General features: G+C 46.2%; 2 protein-coding genes across 3 annotated transcripts in view; one reads left to right on the top strand and one right to left on the bottom strand.

The window, feature by feature from the left end:
* LOC149372527 (uncharacterized) overlaps nucleotides 1-10,200 on the top strand; it is a 95,027-nt gene extending 84,827 nt beyond the window's left edge. Inside the window, exons 11-18 of the mRNA XM_089567018.1 lie at nucleotides 18-137; nucleotides 599-806; nucleotides 2,381-2,657; nucleotides 4,555-4,677; nucleotides 6,626-6,696; nucleotides 7,340-7,480; nucleotides 7,574-7,679; nucleotides 8,543-10,200. Of these exons, the coding sequence (XP_089423144.1) occupies nucleotides 18-137; nucleotides 599-806; nucleotides 2,381-2,657; nucleotides 4,555-4,677; nucleotides 6,626-6,696; nucleotides 7,340-7,480; nucleotides 7,574-7,679; nucleotides 8,543-9,091 (1,595 nt within the window). The 3' untranslated portion in view covers nucleotides 9,092-10,200. The remainder of the gene's footprint in view (nucleotides 1-17; nucleotides 138-598; nucleotides 807-2,380; nucleotides 2,658-4,554; nucleotides 4,678-6,625; nucleotides 6,697-7,339; nucleotides 7,481-7,573; nucleotides 7,680-8,542) is intronic.
* On the bottom strand, nucleotides 10,161-19,167 carry LOC149372526 (monocarboxylate transporter 12-like). Of its 2 annotated transcripts, XM_089567020.1 has the most exons (4): nucleotides 18,916-19,167; nucleotides 13,520-13,663; nucleotides 11,815-12,867; nucleotides 10,161-10,903 (listed from the first exon to the last, which is right to left on the bottom strand). In XM_089567020.1, the coding sequence occupies exons 1-4, from the start codon at nucleotides 19,091-19,093 to the stop codon at nucleotides 10,785-10,787; spliced, it is 1,494 nt and encodes a 497-aa protein (XP_089423146.1). In that variant the 5' UTR covers nucleotides 19,094-19,167; the 3' UTR covers nucleotides 10,161-10,784. The 2 variants fall into 2 exon arrangements, with proteins under 2 accessions (XP_089423146.1, XP_089423145.1); XM_089567019.1 differs by lacking the exon at nucleotides 13,520-13,663.
* Nucleotides 19,168-20,473: the final 1,306 nt, after the last annotated feature.

Here is a 20,473-nt window from a genome sequence, read left to right as displayed (position 1 = left end):
TTTCTTGCGTTCCCCAGAACGAGCCGACATGTCTCAGCGAAAGGCGCTGATGGCCGAGCTCAAGATCCTCATTCATCTCGGTCGGCACTTGAACATTGTGAATATCCTGGGCGCCGTCACAAAGAACATAGCGAAGGGTAAGGTCCATGGCAACTTTTATCTACAATTCTGAGAATAACCTGTAGTTTGTGAGCTTGAACTGTTTTAGCAAGAACGACGGGGCAAATATTGCGCAGCGTGGTTATGAAGTGAAAGCTTTATCGGCTAAAATGTCCCCATTAGCTTGTTGGTAGTGTATAGAGCAATGAACAATCTTAAAATTTGTTGTGAACAAGAGGCAGGAAACATCACAAGTCTCTGACACTAAACCAGCATGAGCTAGTTTAAGCCGGTGCTTTTTGTGTCTCGACTGCCCCTTCCTATTTAGCGCTGCTTGAGTACTATTAGTTTAGTGCCCCGCAGCTATGCTGCATAAAAGATGGAAACGGGGACAAAACTAGGAAGAGCGCATCAATTGCTAATGTTCAGGTCGGCATGAATGCGTTCATATGTGCGTCGATGTAAGCGGTTCCGACAACACCTGTTCTGGTGCAAGCAGGTGAACTGATGGTTATCGTGGAGTACTGCAAGTTCGGAAACCTGCGACACTACCTGCTGAGGCACCGCGAGCTCTTTATCAACCAGCTGAACCCAGAGACTGGCAAAGTGGATCCGGACATATGCTACAGCCCCAAGTCACCTACATCTGCATCACCCGGGTTCCGGTCGGCCTGTGCTGCCTTTGCCATTTCAAACCCCGTCTACTGGTGAGCGTTGTAGTGTGGCTCGAACCAGTGTGATTAAGAAGAGTGAATTTACCTTAGCAGCTTAGCAGGTTATTATAGAGGTGATTTTTTTTAACGTTTGCAAGATTTTATTTTAAGAACTGTGAAAGATACGTCGGTGTGATCTATGCAGGATTATTATAGAGCAAGGCGATTCCTTCTTGGTCTTGACGTCACAAGTTTGAATCGAGTGGCTAGGAAGGTTTTAAATCTAATTGTCACTGCAAGAAAGGCGTCTTTTGCAGTCGAAAAACAATGAAAATAGCGAGAAAGAGTCATGAATCAATGTTTACTAAGAACACAATTAAATGAAATTGTCTTCAGTGCCGCTTTAAAAACGCGCAGAGGACATTACTACTCGGTAGGGTTTGCTTACCTCTTATTTGGTGCTGATTATTTGCCCCTCCACTACGGCACTATGCGTTCTTGTACACGCATAGGAGAGCACTTTTGCGTGATAATAACCCAACTGTGATGCTTCGCTTCTATGAAAAAAAAAAGGCCTTGCTGCGATGTTAAGCGGTGGGGCAAAAAAAAAAAAAGAAGAAACTGCTTGTAAACGGTCAGTAGGCTTAAAGCCTCATTTTTTCGCACTTCGTAGGCCTACTGTAGATGAGTATTTCATGTATGAATAAGCTTCAAACTTCGGTCACCATGGCGGGCCCTAGCTAACCTAAAACGTGTGAGAAATAAAAAAAAATGGCTGAGAAAACCTGGGAGGGGAGTTCGCAGCGTTAGTTTCTGCCTTTGTTTTAAGCCTATTGAATTTAATTTCTTCTTGAAACAAAGGCGTGGAGAACCTTTGTTCCGTTTGCTTGGCAGTAAGCCTCCTCAGTCTGAATTGTTTTGTTGGGGATTCTTGTGATGTAAATTTTGTGATATTTTTCTGTAAAAAAACTAAGATGGCTCATGCTTCGGGCTTTGTATCGTTGTTGCGGCTCAGGAGTGCCTTCCGTTTACGACCTGGAATGGTTCGGGCACTCCATCTTTAGAGCTACAAAAGATGGTGTGCTCTGAGCGTATGGAGCAGCGGTCGAAAGTACAAGCGGTCCAACGTGTACAAGAGAATTTTCTAGGTTGGAGTAGCCCTCAATTAAAGAGTAATTGCTCATTATCATTTAATTTATTGTCAATTACAGATATTTGAAACGATGCACAGCTTCCGTAGCCGAATGGCGTTTTCATGTGGACGCTAGTGGATAACTACTCCCTTGAACATAATTGTCATGTTAGACCATTGAGAGCATTGTTACTGCATATATTCCCTTTATGTACAGCCAGTGTCATAACGACGGATATCACCTCCGTCTCGGCCGAACGAGGCGATTTGTTTTTAGTTGGCGCGTCCATCACACATGCTCTCCGACAAAAGCGGTGGTGAAAAGTATAGAGGGACCAACGGACCAGCTATAAATTTTTTCGTTCAACTTGCGAGCACTAATGTGGCAGAGCATCTGATCGGAGTAGTTTGACTCTAAAGCGACCACCTCCAAACTGATTCGGGCTGCATATCGCATGTAGTGTTTGAGTGACCGGCTCTACATGACCGCTCTCAGCCAACCACGGCAGCAGCGCACTCCGACGCTCAAGTACGCGGACCTGGCGATGAGTGCGACCCCTTCTAGCCGCGGGAACGAGTCCAGCTTCCCAGTGTCAGAGAGCGGGAGCACCACAGATGGCTTCCTGCCAGAGAGCGGCAATCACGCACAGCTCATCAGTGGCTCCTCCCTGCGCGACCACGGAGACCTGAGGGACGCGGCGCTCACCACGTGCGACCTGCTCTGCTTCGCCTTCCAGTGCGCCCGCGGAATGGAGTACCTCGCCTCCAGGAAGGTACGTGTGCGCACAGTTCGACTCCTACAAAAACTGGTCTTGGGCACGAGCGCTTCATGATTGGTCGAAGCGTGAATTCCAGCTAATCACGAGAGGGAGTGGAAGGTATCTAGGGCTTCGTGAAGGGAAGGTGCTATTGAGAGGAAGAGGTGTAGAGGACAAATGATCCGAGAACTTCAAATTGTGTCAAATTTATAAATCTGCGTACCAGTTATGCCGACATTGAAATCTGTTGGACACAGTTTGGCTGCACCTACAATTTGTGATTTACTGAACCGGCGTCTGTGTCATTTGTCGGCACACATGTGATAGAGTATGTTTTCAGCATTAGCGCCGTGAACTCTAAGAGAAAGCACGAAAGGTTACGTCAGGAAAAGCGAACAGACTGACTGCTTTGTTGTTTATTGCTCATGCGAGTTAATTTCACGCATCTTACTCCTTATCTCTTGCACTGAGGATGACGGCAAGAAGCAGCAGCGCGATGTCGTCTTCCTTTCAATATGTTAACATGGGCTCGTTCGAAGTGTCAACTAGCCTGATGGTTTCTGAGCGTGGAACGACACCCATCAAAAGCCGACCATGCGATCATACGCGTGGTACTCGTAGTCTGTGATTTGCACACGGCACCCAGCCCATAGAGTCAAGATGGTCAATTGTGGCAATGGGGATGAAGCCAGGGAGGCTCATAAGTGCTGCACAGTTGAAGCTCTTTTCCTGAGGCCCATAATTTACATTGTTTTGCGCATTTGTTGTGACATTAGACGACGATTAGGTAAAGCTTGTCGTACACAAGAGCGGTTCATTAGCGGCTGGTTCTTTTGCTGTCGTCTTGTCGGGTGTCGAGCCGTCTTGCTCCGGTCTGTCGAATAATGAGCACGTGTGCGAACAGCTATGGGAATCTGCGTCCACGGCACTCTAGAGAGGCGTCGTAGGCGGACTTCTGCCGCGCCAAATGATTTTGGGCGTTTGTACGCGTTCACAACGCTGCTGAAAGAAATTTCAGCGAAACGATTGTTTTTGCGTGTGATTTTCGCGAACGTCAGGGCACAGCGGCCGAAAATTCGATAAAGCGTGACCTGCATGCTTCACTGCAGAATATTTCAGCCAACCGGACAGCGTGGGGAACGGTGCTTGTTAAAGAACCTTTGCTGGTGAAGGGGTTTAGTTCCTAGCGGCATCAAGTGCGAACAAGAATCTATGGCAACAGGCATTTCTAAAAGTGAAAGCATGAACATTCTGTGACAAACGACTGAGCGCATCTGTTGATACGTGCGTCACAACAGCGGCTAAGTTTATAAGCCTGTGTCAGGGCTTTCCATAACAGCATCGTGTCAGCGTTGTATTACATGATTGTTGTTGCTCATGTGTACTGTTAGTTTGTCACACTGTGGGCATTTTTAACAACTTCGGGTGAGCGCAATGTAGAAAATACTATGCTGTGTTATAACATCGCACTAGCGCACAGCGAACCTGCTTCAGCTTACTCCAGGTACTTCTCTAAACAGTTTCCTATTTTGAATATTTTACGACAGCTCTGTTGGTGAGTTTATTTATGCAAACCGAAGAGAAGTGGCCGAAGGACTGATAAAAAGCAAAGCCCTCCAAAACAGAGTTAAGCAAAAATAGAAAGGCTTATGCTTGGTACGCTTTGGAGCAAAGACCCACGCATCAAGGTTGGTCTCATCATATTTGGGTGCAAATTCAGGACGCGAATATGACTCGTGAATGAGCACACCTTACCCGAGTGTTTCATTATTAGCAATATGAAAAACTGCACCCAAAGCTGAAAAAGAAAATGAAATTAATGCGGAGCACGCCTTTCTGATCTTAGTTTAGCTTCGCGTAAGCAAACTCTGCGTTTTCTAAAAAGGTCTTACTTTTTTTGTTTTCCTTGCAGCTTATTCACGGAGACTTGGCAGCGAGAAACGTCCTGTTGAGTGAAGGAATGGTCATCAAAATCTGCGATTTTGGGCTCGCCAAGGACTGCTACAAGTACTCCAAATACGTCAGGAAGGAAGATGTAAGCTCACAATTTTCAGTCATTTCGGTTATCTGGGTTTATTGGCGTTTAACGTCCCAAAGCTACTCAGGCTATGAAGGACGCCGTAGTGAAATGCTCCGGAAATTTCGACCACCTGGGGTTCCTTAACGTGCCCAGACATCGCACAGTACACGGGTCTCTAGAGTTTTGCCTCCATCGAAATTCGGCCATCGCGGCCGGATCGAACCCGCGTCTTCCGGGTCCGAAGCCGAGCGCCGTAACCACTGAGCCCCCGCGGCGGGGCCTCAGCCATTTCCTCACACGCGTTCTGTTCATCGCTAATCAGATTGAGTTGATGAAATCGCAGTCAAAGAGCTGAGGCAGCGCAGCTGGATCGCTGGCGATTTGACGCTACTTAAATTAAGTATTTCAAACAACAATTTTGCCTTTTAGGAAAATTTGTGTTGCATCACAGCAGAAAAGCGCAGATTGCGTTATGTTATAGTCAAGTAAACTTGAAGAACGAAGCGGCTAATGTCTCTCATACGAGGCTGTCCAAAGGAGGGACTCGACTTTGCGGTAAACCGCCTTATACCTGCTGGTGTGGCATCGCAGGTAGCTGCCAGATGCAAAGCGGTTGACCAAAGATACAAACGTTCCGCTCAGGATATGGCTTGACAAAGCCTGCTGTGGACTGCTCTTAACCGCTTTCGCGTTGCCCGGGGTCCGCCACGAGGAGGCGGCACTCCACCACGTCATGACAGTAGCTCGACGCCATAGGTGGGGGAATCTCCTTTGAGGATTCTTGAGTTGAATCTCTCTATAGTAGCGTATTTTGTAGGGCCGTACAACATTATTAACTGTACGAATACAGGTATCTTACTTCGGCATTCTGCTCACGCTCGGTGTCTGCCGCTGTGTGGTTGCTGAATTTATGTGGCAATGTAGAGCGCTCGTTGTGCTAGGCAGCTCTTTGGACACAAAATTTTTACTGTCGCATCGAAATAAGCTTCGCACACTGCACAGTTTAGGAAGTTTCTCTCTTTAACGACATTGACAGAGGAGTCATGTGCTTGGAAAGAGCATACTTACACATATATCTGTAGGGAAGTGACATTGAGCTTTTGTTGCTTATTGACTACTCTAGAGACGAGACAGGCTGCTTTTTCGCAACAGTGCCTTTCTAAGGGCACACACGATCCTCTTCGTAAACTATCGTATTCGGTGTCGCTATTTATAATGAAATCAATCGTTTTTCTCACTGTTCTTACCCACCAGCAGAAAGTTGGCAATATCTTGGTCACTCTTCGGCCCCAGTTGTTACGGCCATGTTGCTATCAGCTGGCGCTGTCGTCATTTCTCCTTACATTTTTTTTTTGTTGCGCGCTTCTGGGAAATTGCAGTGATCTTGAAGCTTCATGTAAACGGCACCCTGCGGTCCAAACTACGCACGCCAAAGGACCGGCAATATGAAAGCCAGTAGCAACAAAGTTGGCGGGCACAAAGCATTGGCATGAAGTTTATGGTTTATGGGGGTTCAACGTCACAAAGCGACTGAGGCTATTAGGGACACCGTATAGTGGAGGGCTCCGGAAATTTCGACCACCTGGGGTTCTTTAACGTGCACTGACATCGCACAGCACACGGGCCTCTTAATCTCGCCTCCATCGAAATTCGACCGCCGCGGCCGGGATCGAAACCGGGTCTTTCGGTTTTGGTGTGAATTGATAATGAACTGAATTTCTTGCATGTTTTGGCTGCAAGCTATCTGCTGGAAACCGTCTAGAGAGGCCTGTGTGCACTCCAGGCCTCGTAAACCTAAAGAAAATAATATTCGCTTTGGTGTTGACAAATTACACCTAATACGACTCGAGACGGCTGTTATGAGAGAGCAGTGTTTACTATACGTAATGTAATAAAGTAAGTTAGTTCTAAATGTTCATTCCTCTGAAGTAATCTAACAGAGCTATCTTGTTTCTCGTTCCAGGGCCCCCTACCTGTGAAATGGATGGCTATTGAGTCGATTATGGACAGAGTCTACACGACAAAAAGCGACGTGTACGTTTGTCATTGCTTCACAATCTGAAAAGCTAGTTAAAAACGTACTCTATGCAGAATGTGACGTCAGCCTATAAGCCATATACTTCTTTCTTCGAAAAGTCAAGCAAGCTGCGGTGATTATCCAATAATGATGTTTTGAGTGCTGAAGCATACCATGGTCAATTGAAGGTAATTGTAAAAGGCGTTTGGCCTGCAACGGACTTAGCCTTACTGATGATGGCGATGAGGGCTGAGCCTGCACTTTCTGCTATGCGCCTCTTCTTGGTATGGACTATATGTGTTCTTGATGTGATCACAGTTGGCCTGCTATAAAAAAGTATACCGCAGCACGGCCTGCGCTATAATAGTAATTTATCATTTACCGTCTGTTTGAAATACAATGCATTGAAACCGCTAACCATGGTGTTCAGGCTATGTACATAGCCATGTACTGTAGATCCAGATTTAATCCGTACGTTCTCACGTCTGACCGCTAGAACTGATCATATCTAAGGACATGTCAGATCGCGTGGAAAACGAAGAAAGGCCGACTACCGAAAATATAGCTGAATATGCTCCCCTAGTTGGCCTAAATTGTCTTCCTTGCCTGCGATTGCCATGAAAGCAAGGGCACATAAATGATATGTCATCTCATTCACAGGTGGTCATACGGAGTGCTGCTGTGGGAGATGTTCTCCTTGGGGGGAAGTCCTTATCCTGGAGTTGCCATCGACGAGTCCTTCTATAAGAAGCTTAAGAACGGCTACCGGATGGAAAAGCCTGACTACGCACCCGACGACGTGTAAGCGCCAACATACTGGCAGACGCCCTAAACGCTGCAAAAACTTTCTTGCCCTGAGGTTGGACTTCATTGCGTGGCTTTGTTTTCACGCAGGTACGAGATCATGCAGAGCTGCTGGCAGGCAGAGCCAAAGGAGCGGCCAGACTTCTCAACTTTGGTCACCCGCCTCGGTGACCTTCTGCAGGCCGGAGTGCGAGATGTAAGTTAGCTTCTAGGGACTACCTCTTCCTATTAACCGTTTTTACTCGTATCGCACTTAAATAAAACGCATCTCGTGGATTTAGCTGAGTGAAAACAGTTGTTTACTGAATCTAAAATCGCAAAATAGCTTTGATCTGACATGAACGTGACAGCGTTAAGGGTCTTGTTGAGCGGAAAACCCGAAGTCGTTGTCGGCGTGAGGGGAAAATTCTCAGAGAAGCAACTTAGGTGGGCCACCTAGATGGCCAACCTAGCTGGCAGGTGGGCCATCAAAGGCTGAAAACCGGATTGTGACCAAACTAACCAGCGGGGTAGGTGGCAGTCACATTGATAATTGGTCGCGGGAGGTTTCACAAGCCCCACCGGTAGCTGTGTCTGAACCTGCGGAGGCAATGGCACATCGCTTAACCTCTGCACCACTGCAACAGGAGTGGTATAGGACCCCCAGCGAACTATCAATGTAATGTAGAAAATGACCAGTTTTGCATATATGTATATTTGCCTATTAACGCTATCGTGTCATACCCTTAAAGCGGAACTTAAGTGTCCCTTTGCAGTTTTTAACTTTCGTTCCGTTATAATCTGCCACATCACTAACGTAAAGTCACTAACTTCAGTGTTGTCAGATTGGCTGGAAATAATGCACGCGGGTGGTTACATATGATTCCGACAATGTATTTGTCTTGAGTAGATTATAGGCAACTATTTGTGGTGTTATCATTTAAGAGAATTGTAGCAAGCCGAATATTCTGAGCCATAAGAAGTCGCACCGAAACCAAAATAAACCACTGTGGTGCTTTCAAGCTTCGAATTTATTTATACGCCGGCTCTATAGTTTAGGAGAAATACTTTTCTCTGCAGTACTACACGGCCTTGAACGACCCCTCCGCCTGTGCGAACCACCTTATGAAGAACAACGACTACCTCGCCATGAGAAACAACAGTACAAACCCGGATTACCTTGACATGAAGTCTGACGACGAAAACTATCTCAACACGACCCGAGCCGGCATTCAGACGGGATCGCAACCGCATTACTCTAAGATGGCCACCACCTCCACCGTCCCCAACGTGAGCGCCATCGCGAGGGACGGAATAGAAATGATGTCCGTATTAGGGCACGGTGGCGACACCCATGAGGATGACACGGCTGCAGCACCAAGCCACACGAGCGTCATTGGGCCGACGTTGCAACTGCAGCTTCCGGCTGGGAAGCGCCGAGATGTACCACCTCTTCTGCTGCCACAACCAGGTGAAGCCACAGGAGACACCAGGGCGTCGGATGACTTGAGCGAAGTGTGCGCCACGCCACCGCCCGCGTACAACCTGGTCGTGAGTGTCGATGGAAGTGGCGGCGGACCGCACCTAGATAGGCGAGGTGTCTTAGAGGTAGAGGAAGACGGGCATTGAGCTCAGAAAGCTTAAGCTTTCTTGCGCTTGAGCTATACTGTTTCAGTGACAGATAGCTGATTATTCAGCAAACATGTTGCTCGAAGTTGCAGTTTAAAGGAAACGGCCATGCGACGCTCATGTGCAAAGTGGAAAGTACGGACTCTTGTCGAACTTGCGTACATAGTGTTGTTATAGATATTATTTCATGTTGATGTTGTGGCGCTCTCGTCTCCCTTACCTGTGTCTTCGTGGACGTTGTGAGACAATGGCATCGTCTATTCGTTTTTGTTGTCTGTGTGCATGAATCTCCCGGTCCAATGTACAGAGCCCTGTGGTCTGCGTGACGGCCACATTTGAGACAATGTCCGATCGTGTCAGCAGTACTGGGGCAGCTTCCGTGCGGCATGCTGCTTGAATAATGCACGCCTAGGAACATTGCTGGCCCAAGTACGTAACCACAGCGTCCTAAGCAGTAGACGGTTCCTGGAACGATGTGTTCTTGTAGTAATAGGCACGAATACGTTAACACTGGTAATTTGACCACGTACTTCAAGTGAAACAGAGTGCAAGCTGGCTTCTTTCTCTGTCATCATACTCTGTACGTTCATTGGTACATAGAAAAGCGGACTCAGTTGACCAAGTCTTCCAAACAAACACATCGAATGTCATTTACATTCTAAGCCTCAGTTGTCATGCTCTATTCTTATTGCTGTCTCTGCGTTATTATTCACTTTCTTTATTAAGGGATCGCAAATCACAGCATGTCAAGTGTACTGTAAATGTTCGTTGGGCGCATCGACGTCGAGCGAAGAGTACAACAGGAACAATATTTGTGACTCATCTTCTTGTTCTGTTATACGTATCGATGAGACAGCTTGCCATGCTTTCTTCTTTCGTTATTAAGGTCGTGTACACGTGGAAGAACGATGAGATTTCTTGTTCCGTCTGCTAAACTGTGTATACTTTCTTCCTGGCGGTGTGAACTAGTCATTAAGTACAGCGCCCTGGAAAGCAGTGATCTTACGTTGACAACACTGACCTCTTGATGTCGAAGGTGTACGCTCAACAATCGGAGAGGCCCCCTATGAAGAGAATGTAATTTAGTAATAAAACCATGTCACCTGTGACTCTTCTTTTTCTGTAGTGTCCGTCGTCGAAACAGTGAAATGGGTGAAGCAATGATGGAACACAGAATGTCTTGAACGCCTGCAGTTAGATCCATGATCCCACGATACTGAACGCTTTTTATTTCTCGCAGAATGCTTTTTTTACTCTGCTGTCGAGGAGGATACTCATTGCGAGAAATTGTTGCAAAGGACCGAAGTGTGGAAAATGCGTCAAATAGCATCAGCTACTTACAGTGCCACCGGGGTTGTTTACCGGCATCTGAACGTTTTTTAAAATTTTGCTTAGCAACTTGACTGGTTAAATGCGGTCGCAGTACACCATTAACACTGATCGCAACATATCGTGCGAGTGGAGAGCTTTCAAACTCCCTAATGTGCGTTGGCTCAGTCGCTCACCAGCGGCTTAGGTCTAAAATTGAATGACGGGATTAGGACGTCCTTAATTCAAAATTATATTATCCTTTCTACCAACACTTGAAGTATCCGGTGTGAGCCTGCGTTACGCGGTTTTCATATACATGGCGCATCGCTTCTTACCTTTGCGTGTCATGTGTGTAGTAACCGAGAGCTCAAGATTTCAAATTTTACACGTTGAGACGACTGCGCACTGCCAGCCAAACCCAGAAGACCACTGCGATGCACGTGCAGCAGGCGTGGTAGTAGAAGAGGCCTCCGTAGCCTCCGATGTGGTCACGGAAGAAACCTGCAATAGACCACCCAGAAGTGGGAGAGTATGATGTTAAGGGTCCGCTAGTCCTTGCGAATTTTGCTGTCGTAGTTAATCTACCATAAGCACTCGATCTTACTGCATCGTGCTTTGTGGGTACTTATAGCGATGTGGGGTGTAACGGCTCAAAGCCGTACGTGGGCTATGAGCTCTGCGTAAATTTCTACCGCCTTAGGTTCTTCGACGTGCACTGACATCGCATAGCTCACGGGCTCCTTTTGCGTTTCGCCTTAATCAAAAGGAAACCGCTGTGTCCTGGACCTGATCGCGGGTCCCCTTGCTCAACAGCTGAACGCCTTAACCACTGAGCCTCCGGGGTTGGTAGTATGCGGGTACGGTAACCTACACTTTAAGCACACTTGAAATTAACAATTTTCCTGGACGCCCGCGTTTACAAACAGGAATTCGAAACATACACCCACCAGCATGCCGTGACTGACAAAGGTTATTTTAAGCAGTCAACCTAAATGCCACTATGATCTAGACTAACAAATTTGCCCACACGCCACGCTATGCTTTTAGAGTTGCTCGCTGACTCCTCACTCACTGCAGCGGCAATGCGACAGCTAGTTAACATGCCTGGCCCGCTTGGCCCCGACAACAGCGCTTCGTCCGATCAATTTTCACTTCCACCCGTTTACAGCTCTGGACAAGGGGGCTCCTAAGGAAGTTTACCAGCAACATTAGGATGAGTTATGTACAGAAGCTAAAGCTTACCTGATCCACTGACCGGCACTGTGCGTGGGTGGGTGACATTTATGCCTAAGGTCCCACACAGGGCTTCATGATGCTGTGTCAAGTAAAGTACGCTGCGGTAGCGTTGGTGTACATTTGTTCCGCGCTTCACCACGCAATAATCAAACGTAGCCAAAACTGGTGCTTCTTACCGATCAATAGCGGCCGCAGCAAGCAGGCGAGGCCGACGAGGCTGGAGCCAGTGCCGAAGCAAACAGCGTAGTGCTCAGCACTGGTCACTTCCGAGTAGAGTACAGGGACTATAGACAGAGTAGAGCCGTTGCACCAGCCGGAAACGATGGCGCACACAAGCATTGAATAGAAGGAGCGTCCCAGTGGCATCGAGGCCAGAGCTAGAGTCCAGCAAAGCAGGCAAAGAGCAGTCCACGAGCACCGCGACAAGTACTTCTTATCCGTCACCCACCCGGAACCAAGTCGGGCCGCGACATCAGCGATGGAGTACACAGGCACCAAAAGAACGGCGTTCCACTTGGGAACCCCGCAGTCCACGGCGAAGTCGATGACCACAGTCAAGTACGTCGCCATGTTGGTAAAGACAACCAGGTGTGTGAATGTCACCAGGTAAAATCGTGGGCTCAGAGCAAACGAGAGAGCGTGTTCGGTGGTTGATTTACTGACTGGGCAATTAACTCGAAACTTTTTGGAAGCCATGCTCTTCCAGGCTGTTTCATCCTGAGGGCTGGCTTCACGAGTGGTGCCTTTCGGGGATTCCAGCGCGCAAGACGTGTTCTTTGACAGCAGCTCAGAAAATCTTTCGTACTTTGCATGCTCTCTTTGTTGATTTTCTTGCACTCCGTCTATTTTCTGATACTTGTAATAAGCATTCACATTAAAATCGCAGGTACCTTGCACTGCCTCTTTGTGATCGTGATCATGATAGTGGTGATTTTCAAAGCCTGGTGTGTTGCTGACTTCCTGCTTCGTAGAAGACGGCACCGAGGACCTCGGTACCTCCGGATCGCCGCATAGCAAAGCCGCGGGGACGGCGTTAAGCGTGATGCCACCACAGATGAGCAGCGCTCCTCTGAAGCCGAACTGGTCGAACAGTAGCTGCAGCAGTGGCGGAAGAATGAATCCTCCCACCGACAGACCGGCCAGGTTAAGACCAGACGCAGTCGCTAGGTACTTGACGAAATGCTTGTTCACAGCCACCACGTTTAGTCTGATGCCACCGACGGCAATACCTGTCCAGAAAGAAAACATTCATTAGATTGTGTTCTTCCCAGTGGTAATAATGGTTTTGCAGTGCGAGCGTTCGCAAGAGTATCGTTGACAATTACCCTTCCTGTATGTCTAGTTAGGAAGGACTGCATTGCTCATAATTTTCTCAGAAGATGTACCAGTGTAGTCTAGAGCGAGAGAGAGAGTGAAAGATGAATGAAAAGGCAGGGAGGTTAACTAGGTGTCGCCACAGTATGCTACCCTACACGTTGGAACAGTGTCGTCTAAAATCATTATAAGTAGCTGGGCTACCAATTGACTCAAAGTTCGGGATCCCTGCGCTTACCGATATCTCCGTTTCGTATTGATAGAATCGATAGGTTGCTGAATTCGCTGGCGCCTGCAACACACGACATTTCATTTAGTTCTTGCTTCAAGTTGCGTAAAATTGAGCGTTCGTGGCAACACTTTCTTGGGATAGGATGTGAATGCGTACTTAATCTGGCGCATTGGGAGGCTCTATCTCAGGGCGCACCATCTTGAGGATGAGACGACTGATACAGTTATAGAGGAAGTCCTAGATATGCATGATTTTAGCAATCTACGTTCGTCTGGTGCCGTTTTACTTTGGGCAGCATTTTTCTTCAGAACTATCCACCACGAAGACATGCGTACCATGTAAAATACCCAGTACTATTATTAAAAACTGCAGGCCCGTAGTGAAGTAGCAGCATGACAGCATCATGCCGCTGGCCGTACAGCAGAAGAGCAGGATGGTCCGGATGGTGACATACTTGCTGAGGATACCTCCCAGGAGACCTGCGCAAGTTTGCTATCTTTGAAGGAAATATACGAGGTTTGTTTAAAGGATGATCCAGAGGATTAGCTTCGCAGCGATTAAAACGAAAAGCGAACACTCCAGCAGCTGCATTTAGCGTGGCTTTTTTCCTATTTCTCTCTTTCGATGCACTGCGGGCTGCACCAGTTTCACAAGCAACTTCGACCCTAACGTGAGTTGCGTGATGTGCCTTCTTTGTCGCGGTCCGAAGCTGTCTTCCTCACTTCCTAGAACACTAGTGTGATAAAAGGGTCACAAGAGCTGCATCGAATGTTCCGACGAATGTGCCAGACGCACACGTAGTGGTTTGTTTACTTCTCACGAAGCCGGCATAAACAAATTATAGCGCTCTTGTACGCTCGTGTGTTATCACCTCCTGCTTCTTACAGCTCGAATCACTATCGAGGACGAGAGTGGAAACTATAACGTTTTGTGGGACAGCATCCTGGTACCTTGTGACGGAAAAAAAAAAAATCCGCTGTTTCTATACGTTTCGGTCGTCAGGTGAGAAAAAGCTATTCCGCCGCTGAGAAATGGTGTCGTCAGTTCGATTCTTGACGTTATCGGCCCCGTACCAAGGGACATCAATTCAATTCCTTTCACATCGACGTACCTCACTGAACGGAAGCTGTTTTAGAACGTGAAACAGCCGGGAGACAGTGATGAAAAGCGAGCGATTCATCTCGGAACTGCAAAAGTTCCGAAGTGAAAACGCGTATCGCCGTAAACCATAAAACGGTACATTGACGTAAGCAAGATATTTACGCTGGAGATTACACACCTCCACCAGACATCCATTTTAGTACTCTTTACCAATTATCCACGCACCTACAACCCCAAAATTAGTGTCCGGTCCGAGGTATAGTAAGTAGTGCAGACTTCGAGCTCGACCATTACGAGATATTTGCGCATAGTGTAAGTACACCATGTCTACGTAGTCTAGACATCTATATCAATAGAATATGGCTATTCATAGACCGACAACTTGTCCTAAATACTGCAGTTGTAAGAACTGAAAAATTCTGCATTACAAAAATTATTGGCGTCCTCATCCTACTATTCCTTGGCTGATCTCTTGCTTAGAGGCTTCCGCTACAACATGCTATGATAATGCTAGCATAATGGAAAGAGTATTATGTTCACAATGCCAGCGGACTCTTCACGGGAAGAAATTCCCAAGGGACAGTGGAATGAAGACCTTATATTTTTGTTATGCAGCACGTAAAGCATGGGTTACAAGCACCCGTGCTTTACGTGCTGCATAGCAAAAATATTTGAGATCTTCATCCCATTGTCCTTTGGGCCACCACGCTTTACGCAATTACACATGCTTTACGAAAAAACGCAATTCAAACTGACGAGACAAAATGGGCTGCCACACGAGGAAAAGGAGACTCTACTGCACATCAAGAGGGCCCAGCTACGAGCTTGGAGCATTTTAGACCTGCATATTTCTTTTTTCATCTTTCACACGTTTTGAAATATTTACATTTTTCTCAAAAGATTTTGCTCCACCTCATCCTACGCCAACTGTGATGACTTTTTTCTGAATGGATATGCTGAAATGAAATTTTGGCCACTAATTCCTCATACACAGATATATGCAATAAATAGATAAAATTTGAATCTATTGAAATTAATTTAAATTACAGATTAGGTTCAAAGTAAATGTAGAAAGGAATAATTTTTTTTCACTTCATTCAGATTTCCAAGAATTACTCTCTCAGTGTTGATTGCATTACGGTTTTCCTAGTTCATCGCACAGACCACACATTCGGCTACAGAAATGCCAAACTTTTCTTCAGTTCAGCGTTTCAGTGGTTAGTTACCATTGCTAGCGCGACTAGCAGTTTTAACATATTTTTGAGAAAAATTAACTCCAAAAAATTGAATGCAACTATTAAGAACTGTTATTATAGTCCTGGCTGCTGATTAAAAAAAAAGTTTTTCAGTGTGGCCTCGCACCTTAAGCTGAAATAGCTTGCGTTGGGTGCAGCGCAAGATCTAAATTGAAAGTAAGAATAGTAACTAAATAACAATGTGAATCATGACCAAATGGACTTGCATTTTATAGCAACTGTGTTCAGTTCAGTCAGAAGCCTGATGGGTGTGCATTCAGATTTGTCTTTACTACTTAGGATATTTTTTTCTTTGTATGCAGGATAGCATTGTTTCTGTGAAGTGAGCCCGAACGCACGAACAAAAATAAAGTCAGTGCTGGTGATGCCTTCAATTTATAATCAACAGCAATTTCCAACTTCAAACGCAGTAAGACAGCACAAAATATCGAATGATTGAAAAATGTGGAATTCTTAAATCATATCTCACTTACATTCTCAGGATGTCACAAGTAATATCTACGAGGAGTTAGGTTAAGGCAGATGTCGTGGGTACGTCTCCAGCTTCTCCACGAAAAAAGGTTGGTAAATAAGACGTCTCAGAGGTTATGCCTTGGTACGTAGACGTTTAGACTTAATCCGGAGATCTCTGGGAGGTTTGTGGTTTGCTGGGATGTTGCTAAAAGATACGGGTAACACTGTGAAACATGCATATATAAAGTAACTGTAGAAGATTCGTGTTAATTCGTCCGCGCGACTTCGTGAGCCATAGCAAAATTCTTCCTCATCGTTTTTAATCGCAAAGAAATTGACAACGATCATTGCGCCGCCTATTGGTCGTGCTCTCGCTACGGTCACAGGCGCCTTGACCTGGCAACTTCTGCACGCGATGGCACCTAGAAGATTAAAGGGCAACTAAGTGGCGCAGAAGCAGTTTTACATGATGTAACGCTGTTGCAGCTTTCCATTAGCTTGTTCTTGTGAGTTCGGTACATAAGTTCGAACCTCGCCTGAGAGCCATTACTTCAGTTCAGTTCAAGTTTATTACACAGAAAAAATATACAAAGTTCACGGTGAATGAGGCATCTGGATCCTTAGCCAGTGGCTAGTTTCGTATCCAATACAAACATGTTATAAATCTAGGCAGTTGAGCAAGGCTGAACATACAAAACATATAATTAATATAATGCAATAAAAGATAATAAATTCAACAGTAAGGAGAGGTGTATTGTTCTGATAGCATGTACTTTTTTAGAGCAGGTGCAATGTTCGAGATGGACTTAATGCTGAATGGGATGATATTCCAAACTTTAGCGCTGACAAATGCTATGCTTCTACCGCCGTATACATTGTGTGTTGTAGGTAAATTGAGGTTATTGTTGTCAGCGTGTCTAGTGTGACTTGAAGCAAGCTTCAGAATGGAAGAATTGTACGGTATATCCGCTTTTATAATAGTGCTCACCAAGAGCGCTATTTTGTAATCGCGAATTATACGAAAACGCATGATGTTGAGGTCTGTGAAGAGTGGATCTGATGATGAGTGCCAAGGTGCTGACGCTATTATCCTTAATGCTCTTTTCTGGAGAGTAATAAGCGGTGCGAGGTACGATGAGTAAGTGTAGCCCCATGACATGATGCAGTATGTAAGATGACAAGACAATGGAATATACTGAAATAGACCACACGCAATGTATCAATGCTGAAATGCTTTCTAGCTTTAATTAATGTGGCGCATGCAAAAATTAATTTTTTACATAATGTTTCTATGTGATCAGCCCAACTTAGAGATTCATCTAATGTTATTCCTAAGTACTTGAAGGTTTTCACCTTTTCAATGGGTATTCCTCCGACCTGTAGTGCACATGTTTTAGGCCCCTGTCTTCTGCTAGAGGCGAAAACTACAAATTTAGTTTTTTTTTTGGTAATAAGCAAAGGCTTGTTCATTTTAAACCACTGCATTGTAGTCTCCAGTTGATTATTTGCGATTGTTTCTGCTTACTTTAAAGACTTGTGCGTTATAATAACAGCTGTATCATCGGCGTATAACACTGGCTGCGCGCTCTGTAGGAAACTGGGGTAGTCATTTATAAATAACGAAAAGAAGATAGGGCCGAGGACCGAGCCCTGCGGCACTCCAATTGTAACTTTTCCTAATGAAGATTGGTAACCATTAATTTCTACATACTGAGTACGATTTGTTAGATAACTTCTGAACAAATCAATGGCTATCCCACGAAAACCACAACGTTCTAATTTTAGTAAAAGAATATTATGATCTACGGAGTCAAAAGCTTTTTTTATATCTAGAAATACACCTATGGCAACCTGATTATTGTTTAACGCACTCTTAACAATCTCTGCTAATGAAAGTACTGCTGTAGCGGTGGAATAATGCTTACGGAAACCATGTTGGCTAGGCGTAAGTATGTTATATTTCTCCATGAAATCTGTCATTCTCTTAGCTATTAACTTTTCAAAGAGCGTGTTTATGCAAGATAATATCGTAATTGGTCTGTAATTTGCTATGACGTTCTGGTCATCCCCTTTGTATATTGTTGTTACCCTTCCAATTTTGAGCTGTTCGGGATACACCCCGGTTAAGAATGATTGATTGAATATTCTTTTTTGAACATTACACAAGACATCAATGTTTTTTTTAATATATTGACTGATATTTCATCATAACCCATTGCCTTATTTACTTTCAAAGCAAAGGCACAGCATAGGCGCTTCGCGCAAAGGCACAGCATAGCAAGGAAAGAACTGAACAGAGCCTGTCACTACAGTTTAGTTGGCACATGGTTGCACAAAAGACGGCTACACTTAAACCGCACATAAAAAAAAAACAACGAAAAATAAGAACACAAATCACCCATCACATAAAGCTCTTGTCTTTCCCTGAAGGAGCGGTAACCTTAGCGCCATTACATATCCCAAGTGGCTGTCAGGTAATGCAATCACCGCCACTATAGGGTTAGGGATCCAGACTAGCTGTCGGATCATAGCCTCCGACCAAAACCTTATGTTTTTCCTATTTTGTCGTGCTGCCTTAAGTTTTTGCGATTTTTGTTGCTGCCCCACTGCTGGTTTGTATAACTGCACACAACACGCTTTTAGGCCGCCGCGGTGGCTCAGTGGTTATGGTGCTCGGCTGCTGACCCGAAAGACGCGGGTTCGATCCCCGCCGCGGCGGCTGAATTTCTTTGGAGGAGAAATTCTAGAGGCCCGTGTACTGTGCAAAGTCAGTGCACGTTAAAGAACCCCCGGTGGTCGAAATTTCAGGAGCCCTCCACTACGGCGTCTCTCAGCCTCAGTCGCTTCGGGACGTTAAACCCCATAAACCAAACCAACCAAACCAACACAGCGCGCTTGAGCACCACTGGGCGTGGCTTCACCTGCGAGTAGATAGAAGGTGGAGGTAAGGCTGACGGGCCACGAAGCTTCCTCCCTCGTCACATGGAAGGTCTGCAAGATGTTCACGTAAACGACGCCAGCGGCACCAAGCAAAGGGTAGGAGAACATGCTTATCCAGAAACAGGCTCCAGCCACGACCCAGCTCCGCGGCGAGTCCATGGCTGTCGATGTTCTAGCTCGCTCGCAACGGGAAACCTTGCCCGGAAGAGTCAGCCGAGGCGCGCTTTGTACCGCCGGTCGTTCTCACCTCCGATAGCGGCTGAGGACGGCCATGAGTGTCTAGAAGTAATGCAGCCTCGTGGAGAAGGAGCTTTCCTCATAACCTTGAGCAAGATAGGAGCAGCGTGGCGTGTCTTTCCTTATCGTGCACCTGGACGATACGTGGGTGGGCCGCTGTGTGCGCATTTGTATGTATTATGTCGGGTGCGCTGAAATCAAGAAAACCGATCTCACCACACAGAAACGAAATAAAAGTACACATAAAAAAAATGACAGGTCATCTTATGCAAAAGCAAGGTTTGAATGCGCTAGCAAGCAACTGACGACGTTAACGATTGTTTGGCTATTTTTCACACCACTGCAAAAAGCTTTTTCATTGGCCTTTGCAAACACTTTCATTTATCTGCTGTTAAACACTGCTTCACCATTGCCAGCAGAGCCACCACCATCTTCTTCACACCGCATCATTCTTGTTTTGTTGCTTTCAAGCCAAGATCCAATTTTGGGGGTTGGCCCAGGCCAGTATATTCACTTAAGACTTTCCGTGGTTTCTGAGTAAAGGAAATGGCGTAGTAACTGTCTCACTTCTCAGTTGACAGCTCAACCGCTCCGTGAAGGCAGGGAGGAGGCCGGGTGGGATAGAAGACGGAGGAAGTGGTGCCGTAATGGAGGTCTCCTGAATAATTTCGACCACCTGAGAATCTTTACCGTTCACTGACATCGCACAGCATACGGGCTCCTTTTGCGTTTTGCCTCCGTCTAAACACTCCCGCCGCGGCTGGGTTCGAACACAGATGCTCCGGATCAGTAGCCGAGTGCCCTAACCACTTAGATACAGCGGTGGGTCTGTGCAGTTTGGAACACACATGTATGCATCGAGAAAGGGAGGGAGGAAATAAGGTGGTTTTGAGGTAATGAAGGGCGCAGTAACTGACTCCCTCCTTGGGAGGGGGGGGGGGGGGGGCTTAACCGCACAGTGAGAGAAGGAGTGAAGGAGTGAGTGAAAGTAGAAAGAGGTTTGCATTAGTTTATAGGGGTTTAACGTCCCAGAGCGACTCAGGCAACGAGGGACACAGTAGTCAAGGGCTCTGGAAATTTCGACCACCTGGGGTCCTTAACGTGCACTCACATCGCTCAGTACACGGGCCTCCAGAATTTCCCCTCCACCGAAATTCGACCGCCGCGGCCGGGATCGAAATCCCGTCTTTTGGTCAGCAGCCGAGCGCCATATCCACTGAGGAAGGAGGAAACATCAGTCTGGGGAAAAACGGCATGTCAGCAGTCACCGTCGTTTTTAACACGACCGCGTTGGCTGCGTTG

Source organism: Amblyomma mixtum, chromosome 1 (genome assembly GCF_055824585.1).
Source record: "Amblyomma mixtum isolate Tamu chromosome 1, ASM5582458v1, whole genome shotgun sequence".
In the NCBI taxonomy this organism is placed as follows: domain Eukaryota; kingdom Metazoa; phylum Arthropoda; class Arachnida; order Ixodida; family Ixodidae; genus Amblyomma; species Amblyomma mixtum.
Note: the sequence above shows the minus strand (reverse complement) of the source record. Positions and strands in the feature narration are given on the sequence as shown.